At 41.2% G+C, this 15,384-nt stretch overlaps 1 protein-coding gene across 9 annotated transcripts in view; it reads left to right on the top strand.

The window, feature by feature from the left end:
* The window catches only part of Satb1 (SATB homeobox 1), a 93,697-nt gene that overhangs the window by 44,410 nt on the left and 33,903 nt on the right, over positions 1 to 15,384 (top strand). For all 9 annotated transcript variants that reach the window (XM_026790061.1, XM_005368746.2, XM_026790058.1 and 6 more), the window contains exons 6-8: positions 354 to 465; positions 2,769 to 3,223; positions 10,334 to 10,546. In XM_026790061.1, the coding sequence (XP_026645862.1) occupies positions 354 to 465; positions 2,769 to 3,223; positions 10,334 to 10,546 (780 nt within the window). The remainder of the gene's footprint in view (positions 1 to 353; positions 466 to 2,768; positions 3,224 to 10,333; positions 10,547 to 15,384) is intronic.

Below are 15,384 nucleotides of genomic sequence, written 5' to 3'. Positions count from 1 at the left end.
GCTGTATGTTTCTGACAAGCTTCCAGCTTCCAACTGGTGTCCGTGGCTCATAAACATGTCAGGTTCAGTCACCGCGCTACAAAATACCCTACCTTTCTAAATTTCAGTCCTGGCATCATCTGATTGGGGAACGGACGGTGTGAATGAAGGATGGGTAAAGAGTCCTGGTGTGTAGGCTACTGCTTGCTACTTAAATAAGCGTTTGATGATGTACTTAATGGAAACTAAGAACCTGAAGCTTTGGTCCCAGTTGGTTTAGAAAGACTGAAAGCAGGTACAACTTCCCACAGCTGAGGTTGTGGTACCCACCTTGTGCCATGCTGTATTATACATGTTCTTCCCTTTCCATACAGAGCATGATCTCCTCCATTGTGAACAGCACGTACTATGCAAATGTCTCGGCAGCAAAATGTCAAGAATTTGGAAGGTGGTACAAACATTTCAAGAAGACAAAGGATATGATGGGTAAGCAAAAAAAAAAAAAAGAAAGAAAGAAAAGGCAAAAGCCCACCCCCTTGCCGTGGCAGCATACCATTGCATGTCATTTGGGGGTTTATCAAAGTCACATCGAAAGCCAGATCTTTTGATTGCCCAATTAGAGATCAATTTAGGATGTTTCTTTGGGGGTGGGGGAGTGGGTATGAGTATAATGAGATAATTAAATTCAATAAATGTTTGTGTTTAAATCAGCCACACTGACTCGGTTGTCAGACATGCAGGAAATCGAGGCGTGAGGAGGAGAGCTGTCATTTTGTAACATCTCAGTGAAGCCCTAACCAGGCCTTGAATAACTAATATCAGCTGTGATTTCTCACAGAGATAATCATGCTTTAAGGATTTTTGCTTTTGTTTGCAAAAAGGAGAAAGGGGCTGTTTTCACGCCAGCTTTTAAACAGGATTCAACTGTCTTTGACTCACTAAACACTCTTTGGTTTTCACCGTTGAGCTGGAGTGGGTTTTATGGCTCCAGACCCCACAGGTAGGCACTTTCAGTTCCAGCACAGCGCCCTGTCTGAGCGTGCATCAAGCTAAGCGGGGTGGAAAACAACTGGTCACAGTTGCACGCTGTGGCTGAGCGGTGGGAGACTGGCGCTTTCTCTTCGTGAATCAGTTAGTGCTCATGGGAGCAACCACCGTGGTTAAGGTGGATGGTACCTTCTTTCACATACTGTACCTTCCAAATACATACTACGTCTTGAAAGGAAACAGGAATGGAGTGTTTCGTACACAAAGCCATATGCCCTGTTGTAAATCTTTGTTTATCACCATTCTGTTCATTTAATAGTAACAACAGTAATAACTTTTCCTAAAGACTCAGAGACAAGAAACCCAAATTTTGAGCATGTTTTAGCTTTTAATATTTGAAGAAAGACCATCCATCTACCAAAACAGATTCTTTGCTTTTACAGCTTAGGGCTGTAATGAAGACAATGCATCAAGTTGGGAATAATTACTTGAATTACTGTTCCGTGGGAATGACCCACTTGGGCTGATATCATTGGTAGAAACTGAAGGTTTCTTCCCCTTCTTAGTTAGAGTCTGCACATGTCATGGGATATAGGAATATGACCAGTCCGTCTGATTTTAAAATCTGCATATTTAGTGAAAAGAGAAATGGTGACTAAAATCCAAGTCGAGCCTGTCCATGAGAGGTGTGGACGATTGAAAAGGCTTACCTGTTTCTGTCACACAGTTCCTTCTAGTCCCTCCTGTGCAGCAGTGCAGCATTTGACACACTTAGAGCTGACTCTCAGCCAATCCACACAAGTGTTCTAGCCAAGGGAGAAACATTCATTCTGGGTAGGTGGAAATAAATTGCAGAATTGTGACGGCCTCACCATTGTCCTAGGACAGCTCTCTGCCCCATCCTTAGCAGTTGGTGAGAACCACACTTGTATTAAAAGCATTGGAGCCTTAGCCACACTGGGTATGCTGGCTTGCTCTGCTCTACGTCTTTGCTTTATCCTGAGAAATATTTGCTGAAATCCTTATGCGAACATGATTGGACCTAAATGAAACAAATCCCAGTGATGCCAAGAGTGACAGCCAGCTGTTATGCCCACCTTTGTTCTGTAGACTACTTTCTTCTTTTGCCTGGATTGCTAGAGTTAATATAATTCGGAAGTGTTTGCAATTTTTTCTCTAGTTGTTTTTTAGTCATGGTTTAGTTATTTGCTTTTAACTTAGCTCACGGTTTCTTGGTGCCATTAAGCAAGCAATGTTTTTGAGGCCATCTTAAAAGAAACAGCCATTGGTTATGAGCACCACTAAGAATCAGTAATAGTTTGATTCCAAAGCAAACATTAAAAATGTGTTTATAGTAGATTTTATGTCTTAAATCGGTGGTTCTCAACCTTCCTAATGCTTCGACCTTTTAATACAGATCATCATATTGTGGTGATCCCCAACCATAAATTATTTTTGTTGCTACTTCATAACTGTAATTTTGCTACTGTTATGAATCATAAATAATTTTGACGACAAAGGTTTGCCAAGGAGGTCTTGACCCACAGGTTGAGAACCACTGCATTAACTCTAAGATATGTTTCCAAACAGCGGAAGGAGTGTTGTTCTGCACGAAGCATATCAAATTGTCTGCAGAGGAGAACACAATGATGGCCAGAAAGTTGTGTCCTGAAATTATCTTGGCATCATTACTCCTCAGTGTGCTCTTTGCTGCTGATTTCTTTATCTTTCTTTTATTAGGAAGTGATCAGAAATTTTCTTCATTGCTGTCTGAACTTGATTTTCCTTTTTGTCTACTTTAGTTGAAATGGATAGTCTGTCTGAACTGTCCCAGCAAGGCACCAACCATGTCAACTTTGGCCAGCAGCCGGTCCCAGGGAACACAGCTGAGCAGCCACCATCTCCTGCACAGCTCTCCCATGGCAGCCAGCCCTCTGTCCGGACCCCTCTTCCGAACCTGCACCCTGGGCTTGTGTCAACACCAATCAGTCCTCAGCTAGTCAACCAGCAGCTGGTGATGGCCCAGCTGCTTAACCAGCAGTATGCCGTGAACAGACTCCTAGCCCAGCAGTCCTTAAACCAGCAGTACTTGAACCACCCTCCCCCTGTCAGTAGGTCCATGAATAAGCCTTTGGAGCAGCAGGTTTCAACCAACACAGAGGTCTCTTCGGAAATCTACCAGTGGGTGCGGGACGAGCTGAAACGAGCGGGAATCTCCCAGGCAGTGTTTGCACGCGTGGCTTTCAACAGAACTCAGGTCAGTGTTGTTCTGCCTCCTCCTCCTTCCTTCACTTCCGTGCTCATATTCTTCTCCTCCGCGTTCACCTCTGTCACCACTGTGGTGGTGCCTGTTGCTGTGTCCCTTCCAGCGCACACACTGGCATTGTCTGTGTTCTCGTCGTGGGTGGTAGCTGTTAGTGACAAAAGGTGAAGTGTCTAGCCTAGGTCTTTTTCCGTGTTTCTGTTCGTGCCAAATGTAAATATATTAATGTGTTTTGTTGAAGTTCTTCAACCTTTTTTGATACTCTGCAGCTTAATAGTGGTTTAATTTAATTCTGCAGACATTTCTTAGCTTGCCTTCTTCCATGATTTGCTCCTGTTCTCCACACCTCCTTTGGTTTCCCCCATTTTTGTAGTAGAGTTATATGCTTTTTACAAAGTGTAGTCTGTCTGCTTTTCTTTCTGTCTGTTCTTCCTTTCTTTCTTTTCTTTTTTGTTTTGTTTTGTTTGAGACAGGGTTTCTCTGTGTGTCCTAGAACTTGCTCTGTAGACCAGGCTGGCCTTGAATTCACAGAGATTCTCCTGCCTCTGCCTCCCTAGTGCTGGGATTAAAGGCGTGTGCCATCACCTCTTCTGCCCAGCCAAAGTGTGATTTTTTTTATGGCTCTTTGTGTATACATTGTGTGGCTTGACCACACTAAGATCGTCTCCTCCTGGTGCCCTTTGCCTATTGTCCAGAGTCTCACGTTAATTTACACAGACTTCACCTCACACCAGAGAAAGCAGGGGTTTTGGGTTTGTTTGTTTGTTTGTTGTGAGTCCAGAAAGTAAATATTTGAGTGCCATAAAATCTCTTATCACACTATAGATCACTAGGCATCCACAGTGGGGGGGAAATGGGTGTAGCCAGGTGGGATTCCACTACTATCTGTATAACAGACCTTGTGCTGGGTTGGTCTGTAAGCATTAGTTAAATACTCAATATAGACTTCCCTTGAGGTCTACAAATGCCCCAGGTTACACTATTTACCTGGGCAAATTCCTGTGAGGCACAATCCTCTCTGCAAGGATAGTATCTTTAGTATTTGTAAGTTTTTCTTTGTTTTGTTTAGAGACTAATATAATGTATATGGTGCTTATTTTTAGCCAAGGCACTAAAATATGAAGAACATTTAGCTTTGAGGCAATAGTGTCTTTTCAGTTTTCTTGTTTTTACATGCTTGTTTATTCCTCCCCCCTTTGCCTGACTCAAATTTCTTTATTACATGATCCTAGGAATAAAACTCTGGTACAAAAATAATTTAGTGTTATTCCTTGTTGGCAGAGTTGCTGAGCCTGGGAGGGTGCCAGCTGTGACTTGGGTTTGGCTGCCCTGGCTGGACCGAGGGTCAGACCTGGTGGGTCTCACACAGCTTGTTCTCAGGCTCTCCACCTGCCTTTCTCTTTGCTCTTGTTCTGGTTTTAAAAGAGTGATTTTTACACTCGATTGTCTTAGGTTAAAACTTGGTATTTTCATGAAGTCCTTGTCTTTACAGCTGTAAAACTGTTCCTCATTAGCTAGCTAATTTAATATGACCGTTTAGTTCAGTTGGGGCCAATAATAAAAAAAAAAAAATCAGTGAATCAAAGGCCACCCTCTAGAAATTCTGACTTGTAAATACAATAATTACTCGTAATGCTTAGTCCTGGGCCAATGTTTGTTGAATTCAATTAAAGCCTTCAGACAAAGACCACACTGACACAGACACAGACTATAGATTTACCGATAAGCCCTTGAAAAAGTGAGCTAAAGCACAAGGCTGTGTGTTCTGTGAGTGTGAAGAATGAGGGAGGGCTCCGCACACTTCCTCACTGCGGCTGGGCGATGCCCACTGTCTGTCCTGGGTTCTCACACAGAGCCTTTTTGGTTATCTGTTGGTTTTATTATAGTAAGTGGTGAATTTCTCTTGTTCCATGAATTAGTGTCTGCAAAAAAGGCGCTTCTCTGTGGTTCACATGGGGATCAGTGTGGTCGTTTTTTGAGCATCGAAACATGGCATACTTTCACCCAGGTACCACATTTTAAATGGGGAATTTAGAGAAAGAAAATCACTATCCCGAAATATGTGTTGATAAACAGCTTTAACTTTAACCCTTTATGTAGTAGTAATTGGTATTTCTCAGTGGGAGATACTGGGCCTCGTTTAGAACTGCCTATTTATTCATTTATTTATTTAAATATAGGCTGTTTCGTGTGGATATTTAGATGTTCATTGAGAGCCAGCTTTTGCACACTAAAGCATGTATGTATTTTTTAGTGGTCATACTTAAAAATCACATACAAGCACCCACACGCAGCTGCATTTAGTTCAGTGATTATACATTCATATGAATGCATGTAGTGTGTTTATTTCAGAGTGTATGCATTTCAATAAAAGCAGGTGCAGAGTGAGAGTAGGGTGTGAGCGTGGAGTACGAAAATACACATGCTGATGCATATGTAGCCGGGAGCTCTGCAGCCACGGCGCACAGCTCGGGGTGCACTGATTTCAGTAAGCGCTTCCAGCCCAGGCTCAGGCGTTACCATCAAAGTTGTGCATGAAAAGACACAGTTCTGCTTGGGTAGAGGAGGTGCTGCGCCCTATTCAGACCATGGTAAAGCACTGGTGTGATAGGTGGCATGGTTAGGAACGGCGAATTATTTCAATCATTGACAACTCTGAGTAGCTTTAAGCCCTGGATTTCCTGTTTTAACTCATGAGAATCCCCTCATCATCTTAAAAGGGCTTCCCAAATTAAATGATAATCCTCTCAAGACTGTCAACATAGACGTTAAAAAAGTCTACCATTTCTGAAAATTTATGGTAAAATTTATAGAATTATTTGTTTTAGGGAATTTTCCCTTTCTGAGTGATGGTCATGATTTACTCAATACTGAAGAGAGTAGCTCTTAGCACATGCCATTCACTCACTGAGATCTGCTGATGTCTTTCTAATGGAGACCTGTGCCCAGAAGTGAATGCCGGTGCATCTGTACTTACACTTTCCAGTTCACCTTTCTGGGATACTGTCATCTAAAGGTTGTGATACAAGAAAATGTATTTCTTAAAAAACCCAGAGTTCAGCTTTGGTCCTGCTCAGTGGCCTCTCCCTCTTCCTCCTCCCTCCTGTCTTCGGCACATTTTATTTTCCAGTAAAATAAGGAATGAAGATGGATTATTCGAAACTGAAAGCAGTAATGGACCATCATATAATGTTTTATTGAATTTGAGTTCTGTGAATTATGTGGTGGAGAGAAATTTGCCTGCTTAAGTATAACAAAAATCGCTACTGTGTTCCTATAATTCTACAGTGTAATTTAAGAAAAGTCCACTGTCCATAGCACTATTGACTAAAAGGTAAAAAGGTACCATTACCTGACGTGACAGCTCTTGATGAGCCTACCAAGGGACAGAGATGAATGTGTCTACTTATAACTTGCTTGGCATGAGTCCACAAGCAGGTGGAGTTTGGAAATAGGCTTTCACCTGGACATGTGATCAGAAACTCCCCAAACAGGCAGGCAGCCTGGAGAATATTCTGTGTTTCTCTTTAGGAGAGAGGCTTCCTCAAATAATTTCTTTTTTCTTTCTGAGGGCTTTGAAGTTCCACGGTGCTGATACAATCTATTTTAATCGGTGATTATGTTCAAAGTGAAGACACGCTGGAGGCCAGGCAGGCTTTTTGTTCAGAATGGCCGTCTCTTTTACTTATCTGCTGTTTTAGAGAATTCATAATGAGTTTTTGGAAGTGCTGATAATATTTATTGAAGGTTTTTTCTTTCTTTTACAATTACTAATGAATTTTACTTGTAATAACTTGTATAACTCTTGTTGGAATGTGAAAAAGAGAGGTTTAGGAATTTACCAGTAAATGAATTCTTTAGTTGAAAAAAATCAGAGCTCTCACTTCACCACTAAGCAGTGACAATGCAGAATAATTGTATGTTTTTTTGTGTACGACACGCATCTAATCATTTGCGAAATGTGAAGTCCTAAGGAAGGACAGCTTCTAACTTCCAGGAAAATTGATATTCATGACATGTTGGGAACTCCCTTTCATACCATACAAGTTTTTGAATTCTTTTTAGAAACAAGGTTACTGATGACTTTGCCCAGTCAAGATCAGTGAGTTTATTCAGCACCTAGGGCACACAAAATGGCTGCACTTTAATTCAGAACCTGAGCCAATTCTGTGATGTTGCAGGCCTTTGTGTTCTGTTCCTTTACTATGATGGGTTATTGGTAGTGATATCTGTATTAGTCAGTCATTAGGAAATAATACAAGTGGGCTTGACCTTCCCTGGCATGGTTGCATATATTTGACCTTTATAAAACAGGAAAAGGAACTACATCCCTATTGAATTCATCACTGCTCAGCAGGCTGAAGAGGGCATGAACTGCACTCTAGCGTCCGGGCTCTAGCGGTTCTCATATGCATCCAGATTATTCTACATTACTCTTAAGTTATTTTAAAATTAACACTAATCATACGGTTTCTGACAATATTTTCAGGCAATTCCACCAGGGGGCACTACCCTCATTGAAAGCTCTGGGCCAAAAAAAAAAGTTCTGAACGAGTGGACTGTCCACACTGACTGCTGTGCAGCTCTTTGAGCACTGCCGGGAATCGGCACAGTCCAGGAGGAGACTTGCATCCCCTCCATGGGATGACTGAGTTTGAAAAGGGTTACTCAGAGGGAGCACTCACTCAGGTTTGCTTGGACTTCACACCAGGTTTTCTCCTTAGTGCGTTGCTCGCAGGACTTGAAAGAAGGGGCTCCTGCCTTCTGTTGTTTTTTTTTTAATCTCAGAGTAGTTCTCTGCTGTGGGGCATCTTTAATAGAGATGGACGATGTTCCTTTGTGTTTTTTTTTTTTTTTTGAGATATTTAGATATTTTATTTCAAGTATTCTGGTATAGGACAAACCTAAATATATACAGGGTATCTTTTGCCCTGATTGGTTTTTTAATACACTGAATAGTTAGTACGCTCCTGCAGACTGGTGTTTTACAGAGCACCGGGCAATGACGTCTAAAGCTCAAGTGCCTTGCCTGGAAGGGCCCATGGCCTTGATTATGTAGTAAAGTTAGGCATAGTTCGTGACCTCTAGAATATACTCTCATGTCCTTTTCTTTATTATTTCTGTAGTGAATAGCCACGTAATTGTCTTCGTGTTTATCAACAACTTCAGCGTAAGGCAGTGGGCTCCTGTGACAAAAGGTCCTGTTGCACCGGAGGAGTCTGTGACGTTTTGCTTGCACTCAGTGTTCCCCTCTGCTTATGCACCCCTATCGCATTGCTATATATTGCTTTACCAGCCGCATCTTTTGTTTGTTTCCTTTATTTATTCGTGTTCTGAGACAGTGTCACTGTGTAGTTGTGGCTGTCTACCCTTCCGGGCATGGGTTTGCAGGCATGTCCCCATGTCTGGCTTCCAAGGTTCTGCTGCCGCTGTTTGTTTGTTTGTTTTCTAAGTATATAATATTTTGCAGGAGCAATGGCACAGACTTTGTGCCTGATCTGTGTGTTAATTTCTATAAGACACATCAGAAATAGTCTAATTAGTTGGCCCAGTTAACTAAGTTAAGTAAGCTGAATGGTGTAAATGTCTGGTTTGGATCTGAGTTCAGCTGACAGAGCACTGTTCTCAGTAGACACAGTTACAGGTACTAGTTAGTATCATGGCCAAAAGGACAAGGGCCTCAATTCTTAGCTAACATTTCTTGTGAAAGCTCAGATAGAACGTCCAGATTTGGTTGCAATCGACCTGTTGAGAGATGCTTTATTTATGACTGACTCAATTTCCCAGAGCTTGTTGGAGGTTTCTTTCCCCCTTAAACATCAACTTATAAATCAAGTGATTTATTTGACAGGGACAGTGTTTTATCCTATCTGTACCCACATGCTATATCAGGCAACGTGGTGCACACTGACTTGAGAAATTTGGAAGAAACCAGGTTTATACTTCCAAGAAACCATAACAATCCCCAAATATTAAAACTTTGACGAGTCTGTTTTGCCTTCTCTCAAATTTACATGTTTGACCATTTCCACGGGTTGGGTTGAGGCGGGTTGTCAGGTAATGCAGAGGCCTTGATGGGTGCTACCGCGAGCTCCTGATGTGTCTAGGTAAAGGAAGCAGGGCATCTTGGTGTCCCACACGTTAACTATGGGCTTGAAATCGAAGACACAGCTATTGAGTCTTATGTGCTCAGAGCAGCCTTTGCTTGTATGTCTTCTTCACACTGTTCAAATGGAAATCAACCATTTAATAAACAAATTCTCCCAGAGGAAAAAGAAAAGTATTTTACACTTCATTGCTGAGGGAAGAGAAACATCTGAAGAGAAGTTTCTAGGAGTTTCTAAGTTTCTGCTGTTACTAATAGTGATCTTTGGTTTCAAGTGATTTGATGATATTCTTTTCAATATGTCAAATTCTGGAACAGAATTTTACAGTGTAGAAGAACGGTTATGTATTTCAGGATTGTTTTGTGTTAATTTTTCAACCTGTTACCTACTGGTATGGAACAGAACGTTCTCAAATCACTTGTGGTTATCTGTTTCCTCTAAACAGCACATTCACATGGCTAGCTGTGGCACTTCGTTATTTAAACATTAAGGAATAACAGAATATTGTCTGTATAAACAAAAGCCTTAGTGGCCTTGAGTGATGTTTGTAGCTCCTTTTCTGGTACCTTCTTCACACATTCGACTCGCTCCTCTAGAAAAGGTGTTGTGTCTGCTCTTGTTCGCCCTGTGCCTTTGTCTCAGCTTGAGAACTGCCCAGTTCAATGCTGTTGTGCTGTGGAGAGTTCACTTATTCTTAACTTCCCCCCCCCCATCTCTCTGGGAAAGATTTCACGGCAAGTTAAGCTACTCAAAGGAAGGAGACCAATTAGGCCATTTCAGTTTCTGCTCTATGTAAAGCAGATGCTTAATAAAATCAAGGATACAATTGAGGCTCTCTTCTCCACCACTTCAGCTGCAGCTAATATATTCCTATAGAGACTCGAGGCCTCTGACCGCTCACTTTCTAAAGGGCATGAAGAAGGCAGGGCGTAGGACACTCCCCATACCCTGGCTAGAGCAAGGAGCAAGCTCACCCTGTGTCTTTCCTCCCCTGCAGGGACTGCTTTCAGAAATCCTCCGAAAGGAAGAGGACCCCAAGACTGCTTCCCAGTCTCTGCTGGTAAACCTTCGGGCTATGCAGAACTTCTTACAGTTGCCAGAAGCCGAAAGGGACCGTATATACCAGGATGAGAGGGAACGGAGCCTGAACGCCGCCTCGGCCATGGGTCCTGCCCCACTGCTGAGCACTCCGCCCAGCCGTCCCCCCCAGGTGCCCCTTCTCTTCCTCATCGTTCTTTCTCCTGTCCTGAAAAATGTTAATGATTACTCTCGGCAAGAAATTAGATAAATAGATACAGATTTTTAAAAGTTCCATAGACTTTCTTGAGAATTTCATCCCAAATCACTCATTTTGATGGAAAACAGTTCACTCCTAATTAGGGGGGAAAAAACTGCCTTGTGTTGTTCCAAGTCTTTGGGTTCTTGAGGGTTGAAGAAGTGACGTAGCCACCTCTGCTATTGTTGTTACAGATGTATTCTGTTCACTTCAGAACAGAAATAATAAGGCCTGGTTACTATCACTAGTTTGAGGACTGCCATTTGAATAGTAAATAAAAAATAAATAATTTCATTTATATTTATGCTTTCCAATACGGACTGCAGCTGGTACTAATTACATATCTCGTTTGTAATCTTTCATAATTAAGTTTAATACAATTCTTGAAGGCAGCTTTAAATGGGACTGATAAAGATTTCTCTCTGAATTCCCAGAAATGGGCACATTTTCATTTTCTTCAAAATGTTCCATATTTTAGGAAGGAAAAATGAGTCTACCTTCCAGCTAACTTTATTGTGCATTCCTGTTTGAAAGTCAGTCCTAATTCAACTCCCTGTAACTACTGCAAGAAGTCAAGACAGGAACTTTCAGTGTAAACCAGTAGATGACAGTTCAAATCCACAAGCAGATATATTTCCTTCCATGTTTAGTTTGTGGCAGGTACAAACTTCCAAAATTGTTTAAAAAGTTGAGTATGGAACACAAATTTAGTTTTGATGGAATATAATGTCATAATCAGATTTTGATGATTTCTTCTCATCAATAGTCAACAAAAATTCCATGTATTTCAGAGTACAGAAGTTGAGTGTAGAGGTGTAGGAAAAGCCCATCCAGGGGTGAGAACGTAGTGAAGCTGTCCCGGAATCCTCCAGCTGAGGACTCCAGCTACTTATTGAGGTCCTTGAACTGGTGACAGGATAGTCTAAAGAAATGATTTCTAAAATCCATTTTTAATGGAACTCAGTCTGTCTTGACATCTGTAGGAGCAGACTGTGTTAGATGCGATGTTTTGCGAGAGAAGGGTCACCATGTTCATATGTAAGCTGCCTGCCTACTCATAGCTACTGAGTTTGACTGGTAATACTTCCTAAAATACAGATTTAGAAACTCTGTAAATATGTATATGCCTTGTGTAGGTTATTATATAAAGAAGTTTAAAACTCTCAGTGTTCATACCCTTACTTTTTTATAGTAACCATCCAGGTGGTGATTGTCCACCTGAGGGCACTAGCCTGGCTTTACCCTTTCTTTTTCTGAGGTGTTTAGAATATTTTTTAAAATAACAGTATGACTTAGCACTGGCCATCTTCTCTTTTCAGTATGCCCAGTTATTTAATTGAGTGCTGAAACAGCTTTCATGTTGTAAAATTTGGGAAATTTTATTTTCTAAATATGATCACACTAATCCTTATTCATTGAGTGTTTTCTGAGCCAAGGTTGTATTAGTTCTTTAGTGATATTTCTTTTCGTACACCCTTAAGATACTATTCAGTACTTTCCTGTGTGTGTATTTATAGAGGCACCGTATGCGGTGCTGTGTGAGGATAGAAAACACATGTCATTTACTTTATCCTGAGTTCTCAGGTTTCCTGGTTGAGACACCCTTCACTGTATTGTTTGTTCTCAAAGGGGGTTAAGACTAACCAAGCTGGTAGTCAGAGTGTTGACCAGTGGTGAACATATGAAGTGGGTAGGCACTGTAACTCCTCGGTGAGATGCTTCCAGTTTCTTCCTAGTGTGCTTTTATTGACTGTCTAACCAAATCCAGAGATGAGTGTCTGTGTGTCTTACTTTTTCCTTAGTGTTAGAACAGTGCTCGCTGTCAGTTGGTTACTTTTACCCTTTAAGCAACACATTAAATTTTAAAAAATGACCTGTTTGCCGGGCGATGGTGGCACACGCCTTTAATCCCAGCACTCGGGAGGCAGAGGCAGGCTGATCTCTGTGAGTTCAAGACCAGCCTGGTCTACAAAGGGAGTTCCAGGACAGGCTCCAAAGCTACAGAGAAACCCTGTCTGGAAAAACCAAAAGAAAAAAAAAAATGACCTGTTTATCTGACTGCAAAGTGAGTAGATTGAGGAAAGCATGCTGTCAAGCTTGGAAAGTTAGAACTGTTTGGAATCAACAGTTGAAGTTAAAATGGAACCTCCAAGAGAGGTTCATATGCTTACCCAGGTAACTAGACTGGCAAGAAAAGGTGGAAAACACCACAGAGAAGCCTGCAAAACTGTCTTCTGTCTCGTATATCACCAGTGAAAACTTTGTGAAATCACCATTCATTTTATTTTTTGTAAAATAGAGATTTGAAACTTCTTTTTAGACAAATCTTGGGTTTGTGCTTGAACTCTGATTCTTTCTGAAAGCAAAACAAAAACAAACAAACAAAAGAGCAAAAAACTCCCATCAGAGGTGAAAAGAAGAGAGGTCTTTGGTGACTAATGGGGCACCCAAGACAATTCTAAACCTGGGAGACTGGAATCTGTTCAGCTCCTATAGTATGTAGCTCACATTTTGGGAAGATTTTATAGGGTTCCTGGGGCATCCTAGACCGAGGAGCTAAACTATTGAATAGGGACTTAGATTTGAAGTCATCTTTTACATGGAACTTCCTTGGATAGTCTCCAGAAAGATGTCCTACACATTCCTTACCGGGAGACAGCTTAGCCACAAGAAGCAACAAAGCTCAAGGCTGACCTAGCCATGGTGCTATGCCCCTAGTTCAGACCTCTCTTGGGTAATCCAGTAGAGGCAACCATGAATGGCCATTGTCCTCTACTGGGCCCAGGCCAAACCTGTCAGAAGCAGATTTTCATAAGTTCCATGCTATAACTGAAAAAGGAAAAATACCTTTATAGTTGATAATGGTTTACAGTGTTCTGAGCACCTTCACGTGCGTTACTTCATTGGATCCTAATATTAACCTTTTGCTAGGAGAAGAACTAAAACACTGAGTAAAAGATCTTAATTAATGCTTCCAAATCCTAATTAAATTCACTGCATTTTCCTTTATCAAAATACAGTTTTTAGGAAAAGGATGGAAGTCAGAGAAAATGGGAATCTGTGTTGTTAGATCAGAAGGAATGTTCACGATTATTGTCTGGTTAAGTGTTTGACAAGTGATCTATTTGGAATGACTTGGCACAATTATACTTATGGTCTTTTGAAGAAAATTCACTTTTAAAACTTCTATAATACCGGGCAGTGGTGGTGCACGCCTTTAATCCCAGCACTTGGGAGGCAGAGGCAGGCGGATCTCTGAGTTTGAGGCCAGTCTGGTCTAGAAGAGCTAGTTCCAGGACAGGGACCAAAAAAAGCTATGGAGAAACCCTGTCTCGAAAAATCAAAAAAAAAAAATTCATAATAAGAAAATACATCTTAGTCTATCTTATAGATTTGTTTTCTGGCTGTGTTGTACAAAGTTGCCTAGTGATTTTAATAGAGGGGTTTTTATAAATAGATTTTAATGGTTATTTCCTGGAGATGATTTGTCCTGCAGGACAGATAGCTAAACTAAGCCCTCTAACTTCTTGTGCTGTTTGTGTGTTTTTAATGCATGTTGACTTCTAGAGTTACTTTTCCAGTTTTAACTTCTATAAGAACTGTTTGACAAGTTGTGATTTTTGAGTGACTTATACAGAGTTTGTATCTCTTCCTGAGATTCTTTCGCTTCTTTCCAAGTGAGGTGTGATGTTTCTCAGAAATGTATTAGAAAATGTACCAAGTCCATATAAGGAATATATAATTATTCCTGTATTGTTCTGTCTTTTCACAACAAATCTTGGCTTCGGGTCCAGTTTTAGGCATGGACTCAGTACATGAGAAGAACGGTTACTTGTGGATTCCTGAGAAAACATTAACGTTCTTGGGGACACTGCCCCATTTAATGGTCGTCTTGTAAGGGTAAGACGTTTTCAGGTCTAGATCTGGAAAGTAATATTGTTCTTACGAAAAAAAGACAAGTCTAAAATGTTCAAGCCATGACACTGAAGGCAGTGTTATATAGGACTGTTGTCCGTCACCCATAAATATGCCCACAAAATTATTTAGAAGAGAAATAGGCATACCTTGGAAAATAAATTTGGATTAGATGTTTTATATTTATTATAAAACCTTTAGCTTCTAAACCTTACAGTTAAGTGACCTAGACTCAGTAAAGGGTTTCTGAACGCACGCCCAGCATGTCTTGATCTCTGAGAAGTTTTCTGAGTAACAAGACCCTACAGAAGAACATGTGCCGCAAAACTCCCTGGTCTTTGAGACTAAGTCCAGATTTCAGCAAACTCAAGTTCAGAGCTTAGCCTGGAGCAGGAGGCAAGTTACTTAACCTCTGTATAACCGTGTTTCCAGCTTTAAGGTAGATCATGACACCTGCTGTGGTTCAGAGGGTATACATTCACACATAAACCAGCCAACAAATATCAGTCTCTGTTTTCATAAAACAGCATAACACTTTAACTTTGTGTAGTAAGAGTCCTATCTTACAGGAGCATCTCCGGCATCAGGGACTGCTCACTCACCCACCCAGACCAAAGGGTGTTAGTCTTATAAACCCAAGAGTATGATGCATTCAGCAGTGAAGAAGCGAATCAGAATTTTCATGTCACTGCACAACGTTAGTGAAAGGAAGAGCAGCCCCAGTGCAGCCGCCTGTCCCCTACGTGGGAGGGTGGATGAAGCTCCCATTCCTGACTACTCCCTGGCGCCACTGTAATAACGGAGTAGTGCGCCCTACCTTGATAAAAGCTATTCCGATTGCAACTGCATTTATTTCA

Source organism: Microtus ochrogaster, unplaced genomic scaffold, assembly GCF_000317375.1.
Source record: "Microtus ochrogaster isolate Prairie Vole_2 unplaced genomic scaffold, MicOch1.0 UNK40, whole genome shotgun sequence".
Taxonomy (NCBI): domain Eukaryota; kingdom Metazoa; phylum Chordata; class Mammalia; order Rodentia; family Cricetidae; genus Microtus; species Microtus ochrogaster.
This window is presented reverse-complemented; position numbering and strand designations above follow the sequence as displayed.